General features: G+C 46.2%; 2 protein-coding genes across 6 annotated transcripts in view; one reads left to right on the top strand and one right to left on the bottom strand.

The window, feature by feature from the left end:
• Positions 1 to 27,024, bottom strand: part of LOC139817956 (mediator of RNA polymerase II transcription subunit 20-like) — a 77,506-nt gene that overhangs the window by 2,963 nt on the left and 47,519 nt on the right. Inside the window, exons 1-2 of one of the 2 annotated variants that reach the window (XM_071786305.1) lie at positions 20,018 to 20,198; positions 1,497 to 1,756 (exon numbers count right to left, since the gene is read on the bottom strand). In XM_071786305.1, coding sequence (XP_071642406.1) covers positions 1,497 to 1,756; positions 20,018 to 20,075 — 318 coding nt within the window. In that variant the 5' untranslated portion in view covers positions 20,076 to 20,198. Of the gene's footprint in view, positions 1 to 1,496; positions 1,757 to 20,017; positions 20,199 to 27,024 lie in introns of those variants that run through there. The other variant, XM_071786304.1, reaches the window with a different exon arrangement.
• LOC139817948 (facilitated trehalose transporter Tret1-2 homolog) overlaps positions 7,795 to 27,024 on the top strand; it is a 61,804-nt gene continuing 42,574 nt past the window's right edge. Inside the window, exons 1-3 of one of the 4 annotated variants that reach the window (XM_071786289.1) lie at positions 7,795 to 8,157; positions 9,643 to 10,154; positions 16,903 to 17,459. In XM_071786289.1, the coding sequence (XP_071642390.1) occupies positions 17,436 to 17,459 (24 nt within the window). In that variant the 5' untranslated portion in view covers positions 7,795 to 8,157; positions 9,643 to 10,154; positions 16,903 to 17,435. The remainder of the gene's footprint in view (positions 8,158 to 9,642; positions 10,155 to 16,902; positions 17,460 to 27,024) is intronic. The other 3 variants (XM_071786290.1, XM_071786291.1, XM_071786288.1) reach the window with 3 other exon arrangements.

Below are 27,024 nucleotides of genomic sequence, written 5' to 3' on the forward strand. Positions count from 1 at the left end.
TACGCGACGGTGCATCCGAGAACTGTGTCCGATAGCACGTGCTCGGGTGTGCGTGAAACACGGTGATGCGTGCCGAAATGTTCGCGCGTATCCGCGATCTCGCTTCGATCCACATGAAAGCGATCTTCATTCCGACTGCGATTGTTATCTACTCATTAATTAAGAAGCATCATCGCTTTTTCGTGTATTGATGTTGTGTTAATTACAAAAATATTAAATAATTTCATAAAGAGGCTAGCGAACAAAGCTCGTTCTTAGTGCTTATAATTATATATTACAAACGACGAATATACATATAATATTCCAATTTAAAACTGCGAGCCGATAAATGTCGGACTGAAACACAGCTATCGTTGCATGGAACATTAAAAACCCTTCCCTCTCAGGAATTAAATCAATTTAATTATCTAAAGAAATTAAAAACTTGAAGAAATTAAAAAATATTAAAAACTTTTAATGACAATTATTTCTCAGATCCGTAAGCCCTTTTATATTGGTCTGTTTATCCACGAGAGAAAATAAAGAATTATTTTTTATTAAAACAAAAAGGAGACTGCATTAAAAATGACCAAAATACCCATTTTTTAATTTTTTAAAAGACTTTCTTAAAGCTTTTAAAGACGAGTAATATTTTTCCCGTGATTTCCGATCCTCCCCCTTAATACACGAAAGGATACGCGTAAAATCGAATGGAAATAATACCGCATTGACGGGGGCGATTTATTGTTGGCATCCGGACTTAATTACGCGATTATTCCCATGCACTCCTGGATCAGCGGCGGTGCATCGGCGGCATGAAATATCTCTGGCGTGCCGTGTTTGACACGCGAGACACGTATTCGCCATATGCGGCGCGACGAGGACGCGAAGGGTGCGTGGCGCGTCCACGTTCCCCCAGAGCGTATCTATAACTGGCGTATGTACATACGTGATTTGCACGCGTACCGCGGACGGGGAGGGGGAGAAGTGAGCTCTCGTAGCCGAGTTATCAAATCGATAACGCATGCACTCGTCGCGTGATTGGCAGACGGGATACCGGAAGTAGCAGAGGTCCATCCCGAGGTGTCTCTTTCCCGAGTGTGCTATACAAAGTCGCAAGATCCAGAACATCGACTCGCTCGTTTCGCTCGCGGCCGGATTTGAGTGACGCAGAGGACGATTCACGTTTTTCGTGACGATCAAAGGGTGGAAGCGAAATGACGGTCGAGAATGAAAAGAGATGATCTCGAATGAGCTTTCTACGTGGAGATAAATCGGACTTTAAGCGTGAGGGAATTTTTACGAGAAAATCGAGGCCGAATTAAAAATACCGATGAAACGACGATCCGTTCAGCGAATCGAAATGAAAGATATCACTTTAAAAATATCACTTTAAAGTTGGAAATTTCCGCGGATCAAAGGCTCGTAGGGAGAGCGAATGGACGACGACGATTTTTCGACGTCGCTCTTTCGGGGAATTCCTTCTCTTCTCGAAAGAAATATGGAGTGCCACTCACCTCTACCAGAACGCCTTTGAAATTCTGGCTCATCGTCACGCTGCCCAATTTGACGCAGAAGTCGCCGATCTCGAATCGCGGTCCCTTGGACTCGATCTTCGTTTGCTTCTTACTGGTGTAAATGTTCGTCATTTTTAACATCAGCAGATCGAACAGGCCATCCGCTATCAACGGCACCACTTTGCTGCCCGACTCGAGGAGGGCGAACACCGAGGCCGGTTGCTCCGAATTGTGCAGCACGTGCACGGTCCTTTGAACGCCTGCAAAATCATATAAGCATCATGTTTGAGTGCAAATTTTGTTACGTGTTCGATGACGTGTCTATCAAACTGTATAAGGAATAGCAAGAAATAATAAATATCAGCATCGAATTGCTCGAATAATCAAAGTGAGTCTTTCTTATCATTATCGTATCGCTAAAGAGAATTGTCTTTTATTTAAAATCATTAAATTAAATTTGATTTATTAATAATTATCATAATTATCAATTCTGCTTTTATTTTGTGCAACCGCAGACGTGGTCGACCTTGCATTTACACAGACGATATAAGTATAGCATTTATACGTGCAAATGGCAATTTATAGCGTCTCGTCTAATTCGGGCTTCCGTGCAACGACGAGCAGGATGATCGCTGTCGAAAGGCAACCACGCGCGAGAAGCCTTTGGCGGTGCGTACATTATCTCTTCTCGGTGGAAGCCCATATACACGTACCTATATTGCGATCGCGCGGTGAAATCAGACGGCAACTGAAACTTCAACCCCTATCGTTGAAGTTACATCGCGCGGTAGTTGCGCGCCGTCGACTCGCATATCGCGGATCCGCACACGAGGTATGTCTGTCCCGAGATTGTCTGTCGAGATTGTCGGTGCGAGATCGGCGCGTCTTTGCCGAGAGCTTGATATTGCGCGAGTAATAACAATCCTGGTCTAATAACTGCGCCAGCATCAGGTAATTCCGCGACTTGTCCGCGGGCTGCTGCAGGGTAAACTCGTTCGTTACGAAATTAGGAAAAAAAAAGAAGGGAACGCGCTGCTGGAATATAGTTAGGATGCCATTACACGTCCATTGTTCATCCGCAAAGCAGAAACACGCGACGAGCTTAAATTTACGACGTGTGAAACTCTTCTGAATATTCATAATTCGTCCACCACCGCTCCCGCTCAGCTCGTGCTTTCGTCCACGTAATGACAAGGTACGGGTGTGTAGGCCCCCTAACGTATGAATAATTTATAGTAAAATTATAACGCGCCCTTTTAGCGCAACACGATTCAAATGACACGATTTTTCATCCGCGAGGCGAACGACCGCGGACAGTTTTATGCGCTCTAATTTCGGGTTGCCGGCCAATGTGTTTATCGCTCTGGTATAATATTCGATCTAACCGCCCTCCGGGCTACTCGGAAATCATTTCCGCCGTGTCTATATCGTCAAAATCCCGATGCCATCGAAATCATCAGTCTCTCAGAATAACGTATCATGTGGAAATAACTCTATCAATTTTATAATTCTACTAATTAGCGCTGCTAGTTGGTATTTGCGTTGATATTTTGTAAAATTGTTACCGGATGCTCTCGGAGACCGCGCCGAGGCATCAAATACTATTTCCGATTTCTGGCGTTACATCCGTGTTCATGTAACGCAAATAATTCGGCCAGCGAGGACGAAACGTGCCGTTGAAACTCGGTGTACTCTAAGCAGCTTTACGCGCGTTCCGATATATCCGCGCGGCTTCTGCAAAACGGTGGACATATATATCTCGTTCGCGCTCGAACGGCCGCAGATTAACGAACGACCGGATTGCTGTCTCTCTCTCTCTCTCTCTCTCCCCCCATCCCCCTTTCTACTCTCCATCCGTCGTCGGGGATCTTCCTCCTTCCTCTCCTAACCCCTTCGCTGCAATTTGCACCAACGATCGGTACTGTGACGCGCCGCATGCCGCATACCGCATCGTCTGCATCGCACGTTATGCGGCGCCGTTACGCGGACGCACCGCAGGTGCCGCAAACGTGGATCCCGCCGTTGTCCGCGTCTTCGTAAAAAAGGGTAGGGGGTAAGAAGAAAAATCAACGAAGGATTACCCTTTCTACCTATTCGACCTATTCTTAATAGGTCAGATCGATATTTCCTCTCCACCTGCGAAAACGTCGCGTCGGTGTCTATAGTAACTATAGATTGAACTGTTCTTTAATGATTAACGGTTGAGAATAATAATGAGGCCTGCTGATGAATTGAGCATCGAAAGAGAAAGGGAACGGGTGGCAAGATCTTCGGTTAATTTCAGACGGATTTTACTTGGATGGAATTTTCACTTGGAGAGCTCGCACAATTGCGAAAATACATATATCACGTGACTGAATAGACGTGATAAATGATAATGCCTCCTTGACGTTTTGAAATTGAGAAAATTCTTTCCACATCGGCCAGAGAAGGCCGCGTTCGAAATTATATAAAACGTATCGAGACATTTTCATGCGTCAAACTGCAAACTAGTTTCTCTCTTTTGTTATTTTTAATGCATGAGCTATTCAATTCAAAATTTATTGCTAAAATTCAGATTATCCGTCGTTGTATTCATCGTTCGAGCATAATGCAATCATGCGTCATCGTCAAACGCATTACTTTAAATTTCGCCCAGTAATGCGACGCGTGTCAATTATCAGGCAACGATACCGAGAGCAGGTAATTCCTTTGTTATCCGATTATAGCTATATAGCATCGATTAGTCGGCCGTCGAAATGCAGCATTTCGCTAATTCGTCCGGATACGAGGCGAGAATTTGACGCTGACGAAATTTTCGCATTGCGTATCCAATTCCTAGTTGCACTTTAATGCAGACAAACATTTTAAATTATAAGTGATTCGCCATAAAGGGATGTTCGAGCGCGTGCTTGCGCAAACGTAAACGTAAAACTATAAGATGGAGTGCTTTTAATACAAGACAGATATGTTAATCATATAGACTCGGCCAACTAATTATCGCGTCATTTTCTTTCGTCATGTCTTACATCGATGATCGATGTCTCTTCGACGAGAGAACGATAAAATATTTGCTCGGTTATAAACGTAATTTTTGAAAATCTCGCGTCGCGTCAGATCGCGTTTCGTTTTCCTCCCATCTCTGTCGTCGGTCGACGTGTCTCGTTGTGTGTGAAACGGCGCTGCGGCAATTAATTACTTTCATCGAGCCCCGCTCTCATGCTCCAGGTTGCATCTGCTTTGTCGCTCGGCGCCCGCCGCGCCGTGCCGCTGATCCAATTTTCAAGCTGCGAGAGCGCGTCCCGGAATCGCGTCCCGCACGCGAGGGGGAAGAGAAATGTTATTGATGAAGCATTACTATATAAAGCGCCGCATTATTCGCGCGATAAATCAAACGTAATTTCGGACGCGCCGCAAAATATACGCCGGACGGGTTGTACGCTGTACAATGCCTCCGGAGCCTTATAATTAAAACAAGAGCGCGGAGAATTTGCGGCTAGAAGAGGAGATGAATTTCGCAATTATTCAGCATCCGGTTCGTGTGCTGGGAATATTTCAAAATGTGTCAGTCAGTGATACCTATTAATATAGAACAAATTATTCTCGGCGCAAAATGTTTCAAAAATAGCATTCAAAATATTATCTTTTTAACTGTTATAGAAATATTAGATTTATAATTATTAGATCATTCTTCTCAAGAAATACGTATTCTTGAGGAATTTAAAGGTAAACTGGATAAAACGCATAATTTTTATTTTTTAATGACTCTCTCTGATGTATAAAAGTTTCAAAGAGATTTGCCGCTCGCTTTCTCTTGCCGACAAATTTTTTACTTTATCCGTCAGAGATAGAACACAATAAATACCTGCGTAAATAAATTTGTTAATTAATACGACGTCAAATATTTAACGTTAAACGCGACGTTGAACGTGGCACTGCGGCATTTCACAACAGGTGTTTTCATCACGATTTCATTCGATTAATGCGTTTAAGTTACAGCTATACTGGCCGGCCGATATATGAAAAAGCGATCAACTTGACGGGATAATTTGATGCGGTATTATAGCAAATGGGCAACAGGGATGGATCGAAAGGGATCACTTTCTTCCCTCTCCTCTCGTTCGTCTGTCGGGGAGGAGGGGAGATTCGCGATCGCTTTATTAAATGTTTCAGCTGCTACCCAGCGGTCGTGTGCCGAACGACCCAGTGAAAGTTCACAAAGCCGGTATCTATCTTGTATCACCGGCGGGCGAAAAACCGAGGAGAAATCGCGTTCGACTCCGCGAGACGATTCGCGTCTCCGCTCCGTCGCGCTCGCGAATCCCATGCGTCTAGCATCTTGCGCATTATTAATATCAAGGTGAAACCCGATGAGCTGATAATCAAAGGTCTATCTTGTTCGGATTTGTCGGTCAGGATGTATCAAGATGTCGATATCTGCGAATGAATTTCTAGCCGAGTCGTATCCGATACATCCGAATCGAAGCGTGACTTTGTTACGCGAGGAGCGCAATTCTCTCTCCCGCTGCACGACGAGACGCAATGACGCGTGTGAAGCGCGGTTTGCGGCGATATCGTGACAAATTGACGTTCGAATGTTCGAACGGGTCTGTCGAACGACAGGCACGAGGACGAGGTTCTCGATTAGCCTCGACTGCGCGGGGATCCTTCCGGTGAGGAGAATTTCGGCCGTGACGCGGTCGGGCCGGGTCGATAAAGAAAAAAAAAAGAGAAAGAGAAAGGAAAAGAGACGGTCACGAGCATGGTCCACCCCTTTTCGCTTTCGGCCCTCACCCCCTCCGGTCGTTTGTGACGTAAACAACTTGGAGCATCACCAGGCGCCATTGTATTTCGGACCCCCAGGGTATTTCGATCCACCGGTATATCCACCCCAATTTCAAAACGAACCCCGCGGGGAAACCCTCGAGGGGGGGAAGAGGCCACGAGACTCTATTGTCGAGCAATTTATCCTCCATTCAGCTCGTCGTGCCGAGAAAGAGCTTCTCACTGGGTGTGTCCGCGTGATCCTTCTCCCCTTCACCCCTCGTATTTTAATATTTTATCGCGACATTAATTAGAATCATATGAAGTTGTTACGTTTACGATATTATCGCGTCGCGTCCTTGTGCGCTCGCTTTACGAGCGGTAATTCAAGGATAAAATCATACCGCGCGTCGTCCTTCTACGTCGTCGTTACATTCCTCGGAGAACGTCAGGCGAAAATGCAAAGTGTCGCATCGATACGTATCTCGTTATGTCTCCTCGCCGCGCGAATTAATTAGCGACTATTTATACCGGTCGGACTTGAACGGCGTCCGTCCCATCGCCGTAAGGCGACTCGCTCGTTCATAATCTCCCCCGGATCGATCCGGATTAAGCTGTTGTACACAAGCTGGTTGCGATACGTTAAATTCTCCCTCCGATTCTCTATATAGGCCCCGGCCTTTTTTATCTTCTCCCTCCAGGATGGGTCGCTGGGTGTAACAGACCGCAACAGACGCGTATAATCGTTCGCTTCTAATCGTATTTACAATCGCGCTCAAATTGCAAACGTGAATCTAAATACAACCGCAAATGAAAAAGAGTCGCCCCATCTGCGGCGAATAAAGGACACTTTTATCGAACTCTTTGCTGGAGAAAGTAAACTACTATTCGATAATTCTCTTTAAAAAAAATTTTGTTCTCGGTATTGGAAATTGACGTATCTTTATTCTGGCTCGTGATGTCCTACCTAATTTATTCAATTTCAGAGAGACAGACGGCTATCATCCTGAGAGATGGGAAAGCGGAAACGCCGCGTGCGAAACGAACAAATGGCGGGCACTTAAAAAGCAGCGCATTACGTCGATTGAAAAATATATGCCAGAACTTCCCGGACAAGCCGACAAATGCCACCCACTTCGCTATTCTCTAACCGAGGGGTGCCTCGACCTACCCCTTTTTCCGAACATTCTAAGGGTCCCCGATCCATCTAAACCAACCCAGACCTAACCCAGTAACTCCACTCGCGGTCATTGTAACCCTGAGGCAGCACCCAACCCCTCTCTGTCCACATCGCGTCTCTCTCTCTCTCTCTCTCCGGATTTCTCCTCTTCAATATCTCCCCCCTCTTCTTCCCCTTATCTCCTCGTCCCCTACTTACCCCCCGCACGTACAAAACATGCGGATTCGTGCGCGGCGGAGGCGACGGGGTGGTTGTCGGGGGGAAGAGGGGGGGTTGTGCGCAGGGGGTTTTCGTGCGCGACGCCACAGCCAACCCGACGGGGGTAGTGTCTAGGGGGCTGCGTTCTCTCCCTCTCTCAGTTGGCCGCGATTCATCGCCGGGTATGTACGTCCCGGTCGTCGTGGTGGCCGGGTGGCACGCCAGCAGCAGGTCGAGGAAGCGCGAGAGGGTGGACTCCGGGTCGCGCTTCCGTCGCAACCCTCGTTCTCCACCTCCTTTCCCATCGCCTCCTCTTCCTCCGTCTCTTCCTCTACCTCCTGCTTCCTCGCGTCGCGTCCCGAGAGAGGGTTAAAGTCGCTCCCACGACCTCGCGGGGGACCTTTTTTTTTCGCGGAAAAGCGAAAACAGCGCTCTCGCGACTGCGAGATGGGTGCAACGCGGCTGCCACGCCGATGCGACGCGAGTGCGGCGAGGTGGTGATATACACACGTACACACACGCTGAACAACGACGGGAAAGGTGTGTGCAATAATTAAAAAAGTAACGAAGAAATGCGCGAACATCTTCGTCATAGTATGAATGCTGCGATATCTTAAAACCGACGTGCGAGATCGCCTCGACCAATGTCGAACCGTGAAATTATGCAATCCATTAATCAATTAATCCTACGATAAAATCGATCGTGCTTCCTTCAATTTTGCGATGTGAATTTTTCGCTCCAACGTGCTTTCAAGATTATTCCATTCTTCTTGGCTCGCTCGCTCGCGAAGTCGTCGCGAAGCAATATGCATCGTCGTGAAATTGTTCAGGTAGTTCGCGGATACTGAGTATAACGCGCGACGAATCGGAAAAAAATCAAACATTGCCGGAAACGGTAGTGTCGATGATCGATCGCCGTCGCACGCATGATAATTGCTGAAATTAATGCGACAGTCTCGATTCGATTAGCGCTAGATTTGATCGTCGCTCGATAGCGCAGAGAGAATTTACTCGCGTCCAATTAAAGAGGGGTATCTCGAAACAGCAATCCCTCGAAAGAACGCAATCCCGCTCTTGGCGCGACAATTAACGTTTGGAGAGAACTTCTTGAATTGCGCGACCTGCGAATTAATGGAGCATTTACATTCCCGGGGAAAATGCGAGAAGTAAATGAAATTGCGGAATCAATTGCACGCGAAATTTCGAGCCAGGGAAATCGGGATTAAATGGCCAGCACAGCTGATTGATTAATCATTAGGCGAACGCTTTAACGATCGACCGACGCTCTCTTTCTCTCGTAAAAAGTAATCGAGAAATAAGAAGTATCGTAAAAGCTACGAGAGAGTAAAGAGTTATAGAACGAATCCTGTGCAATCAGCGTAAAAACATTTAATTAACAAAGTTAAAGACACAGACGGAAGATAAATGCAAATGTTATCTTCATTGCATTCGTCGCATTATATTTTAAACCTTAATGTATATTAAGATACGGATTTTTTTTTTTTTACAATTACGAGTAAAAGCTGCCAATACGCTCAACGTATGTCTGCGTTTGGGGGCTAATACGGTGACGTATCCTGTCGAGTACGGTGCCTCTCGGAGAGAAAAATTTCCTTTTATCGAGGCAATCCTCTTAAAGACAGGATTTAAATTCATCCGCCTGTACATCCGGCTTTCCAGAGTTGGATCTTCGAGACCCTCTCGTGTATATCCTCGCTTTCCAAAATTAATAAAATAAAACGTTCTTTCCACTCTCGTCCCAATATTGAAACTTTTATTTCATATATTTGTACGGAATTTTCAGTGATATTTATCTCTCGCGCTGTCGGAGACTCTTTCTCATACATACGAATCGGGAAAACGGTCCGTTGCATCACGACCGTCGCGAATGCACTCGCGTCATTGCGGATGGCTTTAACGATTATACGCGCGGGTATAATCGTTACGCGGGCGAAGCCGATGATACGGGCGTGATCTCGACCTCGCGCGAGGCTAACAATTCGCGCGACTCTCTCGATTCCGCAGAGCGCTCGACGACGAGGAGCGTGACGACGAGATCCGATCCGACCGATAATGGATGGAGGTGAACGCGCGAGTGTATTTCGCGGAGCAAGCACCGACGGCGAGCGACGAGCAAGACGGCTTTGCATAATCCGCCGCGCGCCGGTCCGCCTCCTCGTCGAGGGAGAAGAAGCGGAGGACGAGATGATTCCACGCGGCGCGACGAGGATCGCGTTTTTACGACGGCCGATCGCGCGATCGGCGGCTGTCCCTCGGTAGAGAAGAACGAGGACAGGGGAATCCCGCAGAGAAGATCTGGTCGCGTGGCACGGAAGAACTCTCGTCGTCGGCGTCGATTCCACCGAGACTGAAAAATCGCGAACTGGTTGCCGCTACTCTGGGAGGGATCACGGTTTTTCTTTCCACTTTCTTTTTTTCTTTCTTTCGCTCTCTTCGCTCCCTTTTAACGGCGTCGCGCGCGCGATGCGGACTACCAGGGGGAAGGAAGTGCAGCATCTCGTCGAAACCGGAGCAAGGTGATTAATCACCCGCCGCTGCGGATGCATTGACCAGTCGATGCAGCTGCAGCACCCGCGTGCCGCGACTCGCCCACGCAAATCCTCTCGGTCGTCTCGTAGCCGATCGGCGCGCGATCGGACGAGAGTGGATGAGGATTACACGGCGTAGGTGAGACGTTCTAATCGTCGCGAGAACATCGAGAGATGATGAGAAGCGGCACGGAATCGCCGGAATCGCGGCTCAGTCGCCGCGATCGGTCACGGATTCTCGCGTTGATCTCGAGGAAACGCCGTGACTAAACGTTTATCGGGATGATTAATAGTTTTTCGCGAGAACGATGCACGCGACGATATCGATGTTACAGTGTATCGGGGCTTGAGACGCGGGTTTAAAGGCTACGTCAGCGAAATCGACCGCTGCGTTCGTGGCAGGTAGCGATTTCTCCTTTATATACAAACGGTAGAATATTATTTATCCGAAATTAAAACGTGACACCCAAAAAGAAGGACTTGCGAGAAATTGGAACGGTGAAAGGAATTATATTAATAAATTTAAAGTAACGGGATTCTCTCTCTGCACTGATTAAAGAAGCAACGCTTAGAGCTAGGGAAAATGAGAAATTAGTTTTCTACCGGTTGGAAAGTTGATAGTTGATAGAGACCGGCGCGGATTATTTTCGATAGAGGAGCACGGGAATGGTTTGGGTGTCCGGCGTGATCGCGGGACTTCATGTCGCTTTAAAAAGAATAGCGTGTCGGTGCAGTGTTGCACATTGGTCCATCGGTAACAGCTGCATCATGGACGCGCGCGGCGTCGCGGCGTCGTGTCGCATCGTCTCGCGTCAGCAAAAATTCACTGGCGCGAGGGGCTTACTTATTGTGCACCGGCGCGACCTTTTCCCCGCCGTTTTATATCCCGGTCGCGTAAGCTCCGGCGATGTGCGGGGTTTATCATACGATTTAATAGCGTTCTGGAAGGTTATTGGTCCGTACAAACTTGGAGCGTCACGAGGGACGTGGAGAGGAGCCCCCAGCTCTTGCTCTCTCTATCTTTCCTCCTCTATGGATCCTTTCATTTTACGCTCGGCGATCGATCGAAGAATTTAATCTGCAGAGAAAGAGCAAAGCCGTCGCTTTCTCTCTCCCTTCCTCTCTCTCTCTCTCTTTCTCTCTTTCCGTTATCAATAGCGACCGCTGATTTTCCGCTCCGCGACTATCGACGATAACGCGCTCTCGCGATGATCGTTAAGTTATTACAGTATTTATCATCTGCACTGACGCGCCATAAATATTTGAAAGCATTATAATCCCAACGCGGATAAAAAGAAGAGCTTTAAATTAGCTTTAAATTAAACTTTCATGGATTAAAATCAATTTTCAAGTTTTAAATTTCGCTACAGTAAACGTAGAACCCATAAAATTAAATCTCTGATTTTAGAATAAATTATATGGTTCGGAAGATATTATGATTCAGAGCTGAACTAAAAGAGAAAAATCAGCGGTTATGTGCGACAACTGTGATAAAAATATCGGTGAAATCTCCGCGAAGATTACGCGTTCGACCTGATGCCGATTAAAGCAAATGCTCGAGCAAATGTCAGGTATCGACCTTTACAGAATGGAATATCGAATTCCGCGTCGTGGCTCCGTTACTGACCTTCGCAACCTTCACACCCACGACGATTTTTGCATGTTGCAATTTTTGCAACGCATCCTCAACATTTACCAGGGAATCGCGAGCGTCCCCCTGATGCGTCCTAAATTCGAGCATAAGGTTTCTGCGTGCGTGCCTGCACGTTAATTTAAATTAATCGGTCGCTGCAGCGACAATTGATTTAATGCGTGGCTCAATCCGGCCTCTGACACGTTCGCGCGCGATGAGTTACGGTAATTCGCGCGCAAGACAGAATCCATTTACAATGGAGACATTTACAGAGTAGATACACACGCGCGTGATTGCGCGTGGGCGTTTAATGCACATCGGGCTTTTGTGTTTCTCCGCTCTATCTGCGCGCATTATCGTCGCGCGCTGTGCGATTTTTTCCCCGCGAAGATCGCGATTTCTCCATTCCACGTAAAATCACGGCGATCATGCTCGCGATAACCCGAGCATGTAAAATAAGATTAATGCTCGCAACACGTGACAAGAACATACCGTATCGCACACTCCGTTTTCGCTCGTCAATTAAAATTAATCCAGAATCGATAATGATACTGCAATGTTCTCGGATAAATGCAGCGCACAATGGACAGAGTTCTTTTCTACTCGTTGCACAATGACGAATAAAATTTTTTTTTATTTGACTTCACAGTGCGACGAAATGAGCAAAATTTAATACGCAAATGCATATACGTCCAATGAATTTCACAATATTACAATTCGACTCACTGATACGCGATTATTCCTTTGTACGACAGGCTTATCCGGCTATTCCCGGCTTACGTGAGAAAAATATGGCTGCGTCATATTTTTTATATAAAGAAAATTCGTAATTAAAATTTGGAGGCACGTTTCGGACCTCACGCGCGCGAGAGAGATAATTCGAACATGCGAACGTGCGACGCGTTCGTAAATCGTGATGGGTGTGTGGCGAAAAGTAAACGAAAGACATGCGACGCCTGTATATATGTATACGCCTGTGTGGGCGATAAATTTCCGATTCACGATGCTGCAGATTGCGCTTGTATGGCTGAGCGCGTATATATATTCCTCCGTCAAAGTACTTTCCACTTTCCTCTCGCCCAGCTTATGGAAAAAGTTTAGTTTCCGTGACGATAATCGTCGTTTTGATTTTTCGCGTGCGTGACGATGAAAGAGGAAAGCGACGTGCGATTCGAACGAATAGCAACTTAAGTGACAAGCCAATTTCCCGGAAATACGACATGACGCGACAGGAATTTTCTTTTGTGTTTCAATGAGAGACCCGTAAGTTGCTAATTGCGGTTAATTAGAGCTGTATGATTCGTAAAAGAGCAAAGTGAAGTAATTAGTAAATATGTAGGTGCTACAAACGGGGCAAATTGCGGAATTTCCGAGATTTAATCTGATGAAGCTGTTGCAAGGACATTTGACGGTACCTACTATTTACCGCGCGAAATGTTTCTCGCGCGAAAAGGGAATTCCGGAAATACGAAAATACTGTTGTATTCCGGCTCTCGTTTGCGAATTCGTTTGCGGTCGCGACGAGGCGCCGGTGAATGTTCGACGATGGCCGATCGACATCGATAAACTCGTAATTAAAGACCATTCACAATCGGCGGATCCGACGCGCTTTGGCGAATCTACGGTACACCGTCAATCTTTGCTCTCCTCGCAAAAATTCGCGCGCCGCGCGTTGCAATAGGTTTCCGATTGAGTATAATTGAACGTGACGTCGAGTAGCGTTTCCCGATATTAAACGAACACGCAAGCGAATATCATTCACGGTTATTACATCGACGTCGAATACAATCGAAGCGACGTCGCGCGCATCGAAATGCTGTATACGTATAAGTGGTTAACAGCATCCTGGGACCGCGGAAGATATACTCTGCGCGCATTACGATGATAAGTAGGTAATTATAACAACGTCAAATGAACAATGCGCGGAATGTTCGCGCAAGAACGGCTGTTTGATTCTCCGATTTTCGTCGAGCATCCGTAACTCTCGGATTCTCGCACCTGCGAATTGTCGCGAGATAGAGAGACCTCGTGAATTTTTAATAAAATTAACTCGCGACGATCGACGACCCGCGAGAGAGTCGTTTGCCGGCGATTTATCCGCGTCCAAGGTTGTCATTTAATTCTGATCGATTGCGAAGCCACGCGGAAGCGAGCGCCCGTTTTCATTCGCGCGTATATAAGAAGAACGGATCCCTCCGTCGTCGTTTTCGTGCCGCGATTGCGGTCGTACCCTTCGCGCGGCGCGAATGGAGAGGTCGCCGTAGAAGAGACATAGGTAGTCGTAAGATCCTCTTCTCTCGTAGCGGTACAGGGATCAAAACTTTTCAGCCAGCCAGAGTCAGCCGGCGTCTCATAATTTATTCCTGCGCGAGCGAGAAAGGGGGAGAGAGAGAGAGAGAGAGAGAGAGACGCTTTGTAGAAACCTGCCACCGAGTATAAAGAGAAGAGGGATTTTTCTTTCTCTCTCTTTGCGTCCCCTTTTTTATATCCTCTCACTGCCTGCGTCACAAATCTCACAAACGAGCCGGGACATTATTACTCCGGCCTGTCTGTTCGTTCGTTCTCTTTCTTACGCGTCTCTCATTTTTCTTCCCCCTAACTACCGTGGCACATCGCGGCCGCGATTCGCGACATTTATCGTCAGGAGAGAATAAATATTTAATATATGACCGAACATAGTTGAACGTCGGATCGCAATAACCGCGAACAATAATTTAATCCTAGGACGGAGATATACGAGAGTTATGCGCTAGGAATTACAGGCTGGGCTACGTGGAACGTCGTACGTGGATTAAAAGAGGGTTGCGAGAGAAAGAGAAGCGTGATGCATGTTTTTTAAATTAACGATCGACGGACCGACGGAATTCCGCCGCGGGTGTTGCGGAAAATACAACGTTTCTCTGCCGGCGTCACGTGCTCGGCGTAATTGATGTTCGATCGATCGATCCCTAGTCGCGCTAGATAGACACGCTGCACCGATTGCGCTTCATGGAGATCGGAAATAAATCGTTCGCGATAAAAGCGAGCGATTTCCGTCTACTCGCGGCGCGAACAATGCGCCCCGATGTGAAAGCGCGACTCGCAACCAATTCTGGATAAACTGTATAAACAATGCGTCAACGTAAATCTGCAAAACTCACGATAACCGATTGACAGGTAGCGTATATCTCTCGTAGCTTTGAACCGTTACGTAACAGACAATTATTCATATTACGTGGATCTACGAGATTGATTAATGAAAAGGATTACTCGGCATTGGTTGCGATACGAGACGCGTGAACATTTTTTTAAATAAAATGCAATTACTGCAGCGTGAAAGAGTTCGAAATGCCAACTCGCGCTAACGACCGTTGTCAGAATTAAATACCGCATTCAAAACGGGACTAATTGAACGGAATCGATCCTCGGACGATCAACGTCCGTATCCGCGATTGGGCCTGGATGTGTCGCGTCTGCGATGTATCGCCTAATAAGATCCGAAGATATTCTAGAGCGAATGAACGAAATCTCTTGTCGAACGTTTTAAAGCGCGCGCGGCGATCGCACGATGAAATCCCGTGAATGAAAATCGTTGGTTAATCCGACGGTAATTACGGGTAAATTCAATCGAATTAATGGCCGTGCCGCCAGTGCGTCGCGTGAGTTATCGGCCGGCTGCTGCCAGGGACACGAGGCTGGACTTCGTGACCCGATATTGCGTCGTCGGTCCCGATATTGGCAGCGGCAGCAGCACTTCGGAATCTCGGAACGAGAGGAACAATAGCCGGCGCGACGCGCGAGTCGCGCTATCTTTGACGTCGCCGATCTCTCTGGCCGGCAGAATTCCATCGCCTCGAATTGCGAAAAATATATTTGTCTTCAAGATTGCCCTTAAAGTCGCAAAAGCCGCGTAATCATGAAATAAACACTTTTATCATATCTTAGCAGTGATATAATTAGCGCAAGTATTAATTACTCAACTATTTTGCAAAATTCATATAGTATTAATAATAAAATAATAATAATAATGCGATAAAAAAGAAATTGTAAAATGGATAACTGATAAAACGCGCGCGGCGGAATATTTCGAGAAATCGTGTCACGCTTTGCATGCCGATGGACGCCGTATTTTTGTTGACACCTCGGACGGGCCATAAGGCACATTCTGCGTCCGACTTTATTTCCGTTTCGTTACGGACAGCACGGATATAATAACGGTCGGACGGTGCATTCCTCGACCGCGGGCGCGTGGAGGAGCGCGTTGAATTTTTGCATCGTGCCGCGCGCGAAGTGACGTCGCATCGTCGACGGCATCGCTAATGGACTGCGACGTTTTTACAGGCGGAGTTAAAAGCCCCGACCCGTAACAGTGACGTTTTGCATGCGCACTATTTATACTTGTGCACTATTAGCCGGTCCGATACGATAAGACACGGGTTGTGGACGGGTGAGAAAGACGAATTGGAAATGCGAATCGCGTTCGCGCAAAAGCGCATCGACAGTGACAGCGATAAAAAATATATAAATCCCAAGATATATGTACGAGAAATCTTTTATCTTTCGTGCTATTTAATTTATTTTGCAAAAAAATTAAAGTAACAAGAGATTAATAATTGAGAAAAGCTTGATGGTTCACGTGAATTATCTCTTTCGAGACCTGATCATGAAAAGGTATCCACTAAAATTTTAAGCAGCTCGGCATTCAAGATTATGTTTTTTTTAGTCGAGAACTTACGCTCGATGCGTTTCAGTGGAAAAAAAACCGTGGAGTAAATTTTTTCTTTCTCTATCCGCGTATAACAGTATTTATTTGGAAAAGAAAGATTTTTCTCTCTCTTAAAAATATACGTAACATTTCTGCTTCCGAGCCGGCATTAAAATTTTTATTATTCGTATAATATTTTCCAACAAGCGGATCACCGAGTATCTCGTGAATTTAACTCGACTCGGGAGGAACAATCGCGAAATAAATAAACGTGGCTTTCGTAGTTAAAGCGATTCCTTCGTGTCTAGGCAAGAGGAAGCGGAAAAACGCGGTCGCGCGCGCGCGATTCCGTGCCGACTTCGAAATGTTTTATCAGGGCGCAATGTTCCCCGAACACACTCTGAGAATTCTTTTCGTAGGACAGGTCTTTCTCGGACGACGAAATAAGATCTGTGCCACGTAGACGGTGGTGAGGAAGCCGAGAAGGAGCGAGATAACTCGACGACGACAACGACGACGTATGACCCAGATGTATAGGAAACAATCGCGGGCAAAAACGACAATAATGACGACGCTGGAGATAAGTGCGGAATCCCGACAATAAATATATGTAAGACTGATACCGTGACCCCCGAGGAAAGGATAACACTGCCCATGTTAGGAAAGAGATAGCGACGCATCGATCGCGCGCGCCAAATATCCTCCGTTGTTCTCTCCCGCGTGGAGGAGACGCTCGTTTCCCGAGAAACTTCGCTCCGTGTACCTTCCCGCGAAGACAGAGCACTTCGAGGACACCTGGGATACTTCGAATATCGACGAGCTAGCGAACGAAGAGGAGAGGCATGGAAATCGCGAGCAGCTCCACCGATCGCGACTCTGTGAAGATCCCCGCGACGCCGTGACGCGCGAGTTCCTAGGCGAGGAAAGTGGCCGACGAAGATACGAAGAAGAGATGTCACTGAATCACAGATATTACGTAAGTAATTTGGATCTGTTCTCAGGAGAGTAAAACGCGGGAAAGGATATAAGATACCGTAACAACGAAACTTGTGACTTGTTGTCCGGCATTTAAATTAAAGCTGTTATGAAAACGAGGAAAACTGGATAACGAGAAGGTTTCTGGGTGTGAATTCCAAATTCAAATGTTGATTAGGAAGATAAGCCGTTTTCTTTTCTTCGCGCTCGCGAGACGCGCCCCGATTCGCGCGTCTTTTGTATTCATTCTTAACGCGAGCAAAAGTTTTTAGTCGCGAGAGCGCCGCTGAGGAAGCACTCGTTGTTGTAAACTTTAAAGTCGGTTAGTGGGCGCGTCGCGTTGGACATGGACTCGCGCGCGTCGAAGATGAAGAGATCAATATTAAAGTGAAATTTAACCGGGATCCGGGAGATGCAATCGCGTTTATCGCGAATTCAAGCAGCCTCGATCGATTAATCATGAAAATATTACATTCGTCATGAATACGTTGCAATTACGAATGGTGGTTTGAACTATTTTCGGAGTAAAAACTCCGCTTCTCCCTCGGTCGCGCCACAAATTACGTTGCCCCAGTTAATAAAGTATGCCGAGATTACACGGCTGTTTCGCGCCACTCCTACAATGCGGCGTACTTGACGACAAATTCGAATCTCCACCGCAGTACGGTGGTGGTTATTGTTCGGAATGGCCGTAGCCAGAACGTAACAGATAAGCGTTGGACCTCGTAGGCCAACCGGCAGCCTTGCCGCTTGGATATCGACCGCCGCTGTCGCCTATCCTTCCTGTGTATCTCCCGTGGCGCAACTGCGTCCGAGAAATTAAAGCTATCCGTTTTAAAATCCATTCACCCTCGTCGCAATATGTCTAAACGGGAAACGTATCCCGCGCGCTCGGATAATTACGAACAATTCAAGTTAGCTTTTTCTTCGTTTACGTTTTGTGTTATGGAGCTTTTCCCTGAATTTCTGCAGAATGTACCGTCAAGGTGTGTGTATCTTGTATCATTATATAATCAATCCACGTACATCTTGCGTAACCGATACGTTCGTCACGCCAAGCGTTGCGAACCGATGACGTTCGATTTTTTTTTCCTCGACGCAACATATCGGAAGTATCGCTCATATGCCGAGTCAGCCACGTCTGCGGCCAAGTGGAGTGAGATTATTTATGCATGTATGCATCTTGTATATCGATTCTTTCGCGCCAACACGACGTATATTATTATTATTACCTTCCCGTGCTTGACGAGGAGACGTAGCGCGCATCAAGAGCAGCTGCATCGGCGCGGTTGGCATGCGGGCGGACGTATAAAATATAGCGGTAAAAGTGTCGCTGACACGTTAGAAAAATCGCTACTGCAGCCGAAGGAATAAATTATCGATATACAGGGACACGTTCTCTCGTTCCCTCCCTTAAGTCATCGCGCGGCCGACCGAGCTCGGGAAGTTAAAGCGGACCGCGCCGAACTTTTCTCGAGAGATAGGCATCGATGTCGATCGAATTTTACTTTTCGCGTCTGTCTTGCTCGCAGGGCCCCTTAAGAGAGCCACGGATACGTCGGAACAATTACCATCGTGACGACAAGAAAATTTGCTAGAAGTTTGATCAGCGGGATTGGGATTAGGATTGCACGGACCGATCATTCAAAAAATGTTTTCTGAACGAAAGAATTTTAGAGGAGATTAGCGGAACAGTTTCCTGTAAAGTTATCGCAAAGTATCTTCGCCTCATTCTAATAGAAAATGATTAATTGCAACATGAGGAAATAACATTAAAAATAGCTTAAGAGCTAATAATTGAGAAGTAATTTAAATGACAGAATTAAACGGACGCAAGACTCTAGTAAGGAATAACAAGATAGAAGGATTTTATGTAATGTGTCTCTGTTTAAAGTAGGTTTCGCCATTAGCAGTCCGTCTATTAGAAACGAACAACAGCGGTAATAGGTTCCACTCTTTTAAGACTCGCATAGTGTTCCGCGAATTCTGCAGCGAGGACATCAAAGCCATTATTGTTAGCTGGCAAGAATACTTAGCACTTAGCAACGAACAAAGGTTCCAGACATCAAAGACTTTGTTGGGAGGTAATAAAAAATTATTGCATAGGATAGTTACATAAACACACGTATACACATTATACAGACTGTTTAGAACATCTCTTTTAAACCATAGAGATATTGGCAGCAAAATAGTTCTTCGGCAGGGATGCCAAGAAATTTCAAGTTTCAAGCGATTGAAAATTAATCGTTTCGCCGAATTAAGGTCTGAAGATGCAGACGACCAGTTGAAGTATTAATTTCTACGGAGATATATTAAATCGTAGAGCACGCGAGATATCAAGAAGTTTTACGTTACAAACGATTGAAAATTAATCATTTCGCTGAGTTAAGATCTGAAACTGTAGACGACCAATTAAAATATTAATATCTGCAGAAGTATATAAGTCTTACAATTAGTAACGCATGGGGATATTGCTAATATGGTCAAGGACAGCGCCTCGACATTTCTCGTCGACGGCGAACGCATGCCAGTTTCGCGTGTATGTGGGTGTGACCATACCGATATTTCGCCCGCGAAATCCAGGTGATCGGTGCAGAACGATGCAGGTTCGCCACATGTTTATTCATAGACGCGGTTGTTCGGGCACCACGTGCGACGCAGACGCTCGTTACACACGCGTGCAAACCTGGTCTGTGTTGCACACGCGCGACAATCCGTTGCTCCGATCGTGCTGCATTGTTCTTTTGCTCTGTCGGGCCAAGATGCTCTAAAGGCGGCGTGAATCATCTCCTATTCGTAGACGAGGGTGCGCACTGGGCATCAGAAATGCCTCTAATAATCATTAGACCCCGAAATATCATGTTTATGCTAACATATATATCACGATTGTATGTACAGCACGGAAAATAAGCGACCGAAGATTGGTATTTGACAAGCCTTAGATTTTATAAAGTCACGTGTAAAAGATAACGAGATTCGAGGCACAATATACATGTCAAATATACAGTAATGTGTTTTTCCTGGGCGTACATTTTCCTTTTTTCCACATTTCCTTTCCATACGTGCTTCCCATTCTCGTTATGAATAATCGTGATGTATAAATATCCAGACACATGAGTAAAGTGCATTATTTAAGCCGTCAAATTTACGCGCGTACGTGTTTACGCACGCACGTCGGAGCCGCGGACAAGATTGCCCGCCGTTGACGTCCGTCGTCGCGTTTGTTGCACTCGCGAAAGCTCGCGAAAGCCTACTCTTGGGCCGCCGCTTTTTTTAGCCCTCTCGATTTTCCCTCGTCCGTAAGGCTGATTGACGCGCGCATCGCATCAACACCCTGCCTTCGCGATACCTTTTCCGACGATCGCGACGCAACGTCAGTGACTTCTCTCGAAATGACACGACGCGGGACGGCGGCGGGCGCAAATATAGATTCGCAAATTGATTCACGTGTGCGCGCACGTAGATCCGCATTAACCCATTTTCCTTTGCGCACGCCCCCGCGTGTGCCATCGTTCTTTTTCGATAGAAACGTTTCGCGAGCTTTAACAAGCTTTCTGCAAGCAATCGAATGCGCTTTACATTTACTACAAAGTATGAATTTTTAACGGGAAAAAAATATTTCTACGTTTTCATCCGATAGAGCGTTAGTATTTCTTGTCGAGCTGGCAATATGAATGCTTGATGCTATTTTGGACAGCTAAAATCACGAAGCTAAGGATAAAAAGTGATACGAGAAATTGTCGCGATCAAAATGAAGAAACCACATTGTATTTAGATAAATATTGTCTATTACCGTTTCCTTCTAAGGATGATCGTTGAGACACGCGATCCTGCGATCGAACGGTCCGCGGATCAATGGCGAATGTGAAGCGAGAGACGATCGCCACCGTGTTACGTAGCCCTCGAAGGGTATTATGGTCGATTGATCGAGTTCTAACGGGATTAAGTGACGCCACAATAGAGGGTTGAATTATCAATATCGCTACGTGGCACGTCGAGCCGGTCGAGGGGGTTCGCGAGGAACTCGGTCAGAATTCCGCGCGAATTTACGGAGACGAATTATATCGGGACTTCCGATGGGGCGAGTGGATCTAACGACGTTAGCCCGTCGTGCGCGAACTTTCATCGTTACCGTCAATGTGTCACGACCGTCACGACGGTGTCTACGATGTTATCGTAATAAATACTACACGCCACAGAGCACGGGATACAGTACCGCTAATGAAATGTTCCAGCTAACACGCACCGGGGACTTGACGTGTGGGTCAACGATGAGCTTTACCTTTACGCCGCCGTTAATGGCTATTAGGCTGATCGTGTTGTGGCAATCAGGGTTCACGACTTAATATTCTGTCACAATTCACCAAAACGCGCCCAAGGATATCGAGTTCCCGAAACTATTCACGCGGTACATTCTCCGAAGAAGCCGGGAAATTGTATTAAATTATGACCAAAGTGTTATATATGTATTATCTTCATCGTTGTAGATAGTAGAAGATACACGAGTGTTGAAAAAAAAGAAACTCGCTTTTCCCATGAAAAAATTATTGAATTGTATCATGAGTGCTTTGACGCATATGAGCATTGAGGACGACCCATGCCAATCCCGTTATCGTAACGAACCCTTGACGAAAACGTGGGATTTAATAGGGCTCGAGACTAATGCGACGGCCCGATAATACGGTTGGGAAATTTTGTTTGGGTCAACAACGCGTTACGCCGTATTTACGCGGCATTAATGGCTATTAGACCGATCGCGCCACAACGATCGATCGGCCGACGAAAACAGGATGTTTAATATTCCGTCATAATCTTGCCGCAACGTAAAGCGTATTATTATCCAACTTCAAATAATATCGCAAACGAGAAAAAATATATATGTATATAACGTCCCTTTATTTAAATTTCGTTTAAAATATCATTAAAGTGACGATGATGAGATCTCTACACAATGAATTAACAACTAGCAAGAACAATCTTTAGGATGTGATAGAAAAAATATCTCGGCAGAGAAGAACACGCGTACGAGGATTGAAATTTGCGTAAAATCCGTGGTGGATACGGCGCGATGTTGCGTTTCGATGAAGGGGTGGCAGTGGTGCAGAAAGGAGGCCGAGGAGGGTGTGGGCCGTACTGCCAAAACCTGCGACCTAGATACCGATCGACCCACCGACACACATTAGAGGAGCCGACAGAGAGAGAAAGAGAGAGGGGGGAGGGGAAGAGAGGAGAAAGAGAGAGGAGGACGCAACGGAGTGAAAGGGGGAGAAAGACTGGATGCAAGAAATGCGACAAAAAGGCAACGAAAGAAAGACGCATCGCGAAAACCGAAGGAGAGAAAATTCATTTCTGTAGTGTTCTGTGTGTTCCGCGCTAGAGTACATCTCTCTTTAGAGCTATCTCCCCCCCCCCCTTTTCCTCGCGCCTCCTCTCTTTTTCGATAACGCGCACTCGATGCGGTTTATAGGGTCCGATGCATTACGCTGACGCGTGTGCAAGCGCGAAGATGCGGATGCGTGTTATCAGGCCGGCTTATACTTTTGTGGAGCAGCGATGCATTTTACTTCGAGTGCAGAGCGGTGAAACTGAAGTGCACTTAAACACGCCGTTATATCCGCGGACAGCTCTCTCTCTCTCTCCCTCTCTTCTTTCCGCATCTTACGCGATGCTTACGCGGTGTTTACAACGGTCTCGAGAATGCGGGACGCATGCAAAAGTATTATCTTTTGTCGGATTAATTGATAGGCTTTCAAGCGGCAAAAATTTCGAGGATTTATAGTCTAAATTTTCTATAATCGTACGTATGAATAACAACTTGTTTGAAATAAATTATTTTTAACTCGTTTATGAAGAAATAAAAATGATTTTTTTTATTTCTTTACTTCAAAGTAATATCTCATCACAAAATTATTTTTGATATTTTTCTAGATTGCCAATAATTACATCTAACCGTGTTGGGTGTAGAAAGTACGATTGTCCATTACGGTCGGCGATGACGTTGATAGCAGCGGTTTCGAATCAGTCGTCGTTGCGGTAAACTTAACCCGTACAAGTTTGTGGGACAATCCGTTTATGCATATTACCATTCTAAAGATGGTACTGGAATTATAGGACTTCGTGCCTCATAAAATTTAACATTATTACGCCAAAGTTCAAGATTACATGCTTCCTACTTAACTGCGGTGTCATCGCTCACGCAATCAAGATATCGATTCGCTCGCCGAGTTACACAATAGTTCTATATTTTTACATTTGAACCATGATGAAATACAGCTAAGCATGGTACAAGGAATGAATAAATATGTGAGATGCAATTGAAGTTTTAATATGAGGGCTGAAACTTGAACGGGCAGATGAAACCGTGATAGATAAACGTCGTCAGATGAATCTTCGTATATAGGTGTGAAAGCGAGGAAAGAGTAAGCTACCGGAAAGAAGCACAAGCAGCGCGGGATATAGCGCATCTCGAGCAAGATCGAAGACCTTTCTCGTTCGTGGAGAGGAGAACAAAAGCTTGTTTTTCGAACTTATTTATCAACGTCCGTGAGAGCGAAGAAGGACGCTCGCTCGCTCGTATGACGGAGTGGGACGCAAAACTCACGTAGAAGAATGGTATCGCTTCTTATCGTTGTTATTAAGGGACGGAAGAGGTAGTCCGTCGAGTTGGCGCAAACGATCATTAAAAATGTACCCCACGCGGAAAACGCGCGCGAGCTTGATCTTTCTCGAGGCATGGATAATGTACGAGGGAAAATACTTGGCGCGCGCGAGTCATCGCGTCGTAAACCGACCCGTTTAATTAGCGTCATAATTTCGCTCGTGGATTGTGTACGCCTGGGCCGTTTGTAAAATATCACCGGGAGCGGTTGGCTCCCGGCCAGAGCGGAATAATGTAACTGAAGCGGGTTCCTGCAATGAAAGAGGTATCGAAACACGCGGATATAATCGAAAGAGACGAAGGACATGGCAATAAACTCGTTGATTTGTTTTCGAGAGCGTGTCGAAAATAAGTTTATTAAAGTGATTTATTTTAAGCGGAGCGTATTTGAATTCGTCTATAAGCGTTCGCTCGAAAATCTATAAAGGTAGTCTGAACTAATTCCCTTGGAGAGCCAAAGGGACATTCGACCGGCGCGCAGGATTACGGACGAAACGTGAATGCACCGGAGCGGAGAGGAGACAGCTTCCCCCTGTCGAGTCCACGTTGGCGTGGATGTGATGCATGTAGTTTATACCAGGCTATTTATGCTTATGAGCAAGTTTCCATAAAGGTAAAAGGAAATTCGGACTGCGCTCCGGATTAGGAACAGAAATCCGGGCAGTCTCGCAGCCCGAAGAGAGACCATCAGCCTCTTTCATCGAATCCGCTCTGCGACAAAATGGAATATATCGCTTTATCGAAACGTTGTGTAAATCGAAAGAGGAACGATATCGCTTATCGTGTCTTTAATTAAGATTGATGGCCTGTACGTGCGATAAAGGGAGAAAGCGCGGCCGTCATTTTCTAATCGAGAAGTTAGATAAACAAGCACGAGTAAACGCGTGCATCGGGAGAGATATTCTTCATCGCTCGCTCGCCAACTCCATCATCGTCGGACGCGATCCGATAGCGGGGTGAGACGGCGAAAGCGGCCGAATGACAATCAATAATAATCGACGTCGCGTCGGCGAAGCGCGGAAGAAAAGCCCGGGGAAAGTTCGGTCTTTTCCTCGCTCGCTCGGGAAAAACGTATCGGTTTTCAGGCTAACTCGATTCGACTCCCGAGACGAGATTGCAGCCGGCGTAACTGGGTTAAGCGACGGGGACCGAGGGGGGGGACTGAATATCTACAGAATTATACGACCCTTGCATCTCGTAACATTCGCATCCCCGCCAGTTTTCTGTCAAGCAGCTCGCGGAAACAAACGAAGGGGGTCTCTGGCGATGGCAACTTTCCGGTTCGGAAGGATGTCGAAGGCTGGCACAGTTTGAAAAAGTACCGAGCCCACCGCGAGGAACCGAAAAAGCTTTTGTAAATTATACACACTGAACTATTCTGCGGATTTAATCAAACTTTCTCCTCCGGGGGATTAACCGGATTAAAACTCGAAACGTCGCGTCGCCGACGACACTCCGTCCAGCCCTACTCCTTATCGTTTTCGCGAAGACGCAAGAACGAGGAAGTTCCCGGGATATCTTGGTCCAATTAAATCTAGACAATGTCCAGATTATCGCGGTTCGCGGGCGCTCGTTACCGTACTTCGGAGAGGAAGACAAGGAAAACGACCCGCTGTTACGAGCAGTCAATTTTTGAATGGCAAATTCGATAAAACAGATTTTATGATAATGTGAGAAATGTAATTTAATAAAATAATTTATTGCAATAAAGAAAGTTTACGTTTAATTTGCCTTAAGTTATATTCCTCATTTGCTTTCATTTCGAAGTTGCATCATAATGAAGAAGATAAATTATTAAAGAAATAAAACTCGCACGACGTTTAAGCTACTTCTTACAAAAACATCTGTTAGTACCGTTTATCATATTCATTTTTGCATCAAAGATGTCGAGAGTGGGTATTCCTTTGGCGTTCTCTCTGAAAATCACGTCCGCGCGCAGCCTGCGCATAAAATAGAAGGGGGCGGACTCCCCCGAGGCGGATTGTTATCGTCTCCTTGTTCGAGGAGAGCTTAGAATAAGACCCTTCGAAAAAGTTCGCGAGGAGATCGGATTGCGAGGGCGGTGCTATACGTAGTCTCGCTGAATGCGTTGGAGATGCGGTCATACCGGCTGTAAAGTAACGAGGTTCGTGCATATGGAGAGAGGCAAAAGGATTCTCTATGGTCCGGTACGCGCGCGCAAAAGCCGGGACGTGATTTATGAAACAATTTCCCTTCTCCGAGAAAGCCCGACGAGATTCAGGTCTTAAACTCATCCGAGCCAGTTCAACGGTCCATCGCATGCGTGCCCTTTTTAAATTCCGTCGCAAATGTTTGCTCCGCAAGACGTGGATTCGCCGGGTAAAGAGACGGTGTCGCGGATCCGAGCTCCCCGAGGCTCGTCGAGGTAAACTTGCGTTTACCGAGGCGCCGAATGCTCATTCCGAGCAATGCCAGAATCGCATTCCGCTTTTTCTACATGGATCTCATATTATGTTTCCTCGACGTTTCTCCTCTCGCGCGTAACGTGTACGTCAATTTTATACGATCGCAAAATTTCCGATCGAAAAATCTGTTATTATGCACTCTGACAACCCGGATACGACTCTGACAAACGGCTAATGCCTCTCGCGATACGATCGACGTTCCGTATTGTTGCGACATTAATGCACGGCGCTTGGGAACAAGCTGTACAACGCTGAATGCCCGCGTATAGAAATAACTCTTCCGCAGATCTTCATTGTGCGGTAACGAGACGTCTCTCCGCGGCGGAAGGAGATATGTACAGTCGTAAAACGGAGTTACTTGTACTTTACTAGAACCCAACGGCGCCGAGCAGGTGGTAAGACGCGATATTACCGTATACGCTTGGAGCAAGTAATTAGTATGAGATAGGTAATCGAATATATAAAGCACCAATATATAAAGC

The sequence above is a fragment of the Temnothorax longispinosus genome, chromosome 8, assembly GCF_030848805.1.
Source record: "Temnothorax longispinosus isolate EJ_2023e chromosome 8, Tlon_JGU_v1, whole genome shotgun sequence".
Classification (NCBI taxonomy): Eukaryota; Metazoa; Arthropoda; class Insecta; order Hymenoptera; family Formicidae; genus Temnothorax; species Temnothorax longispinosus.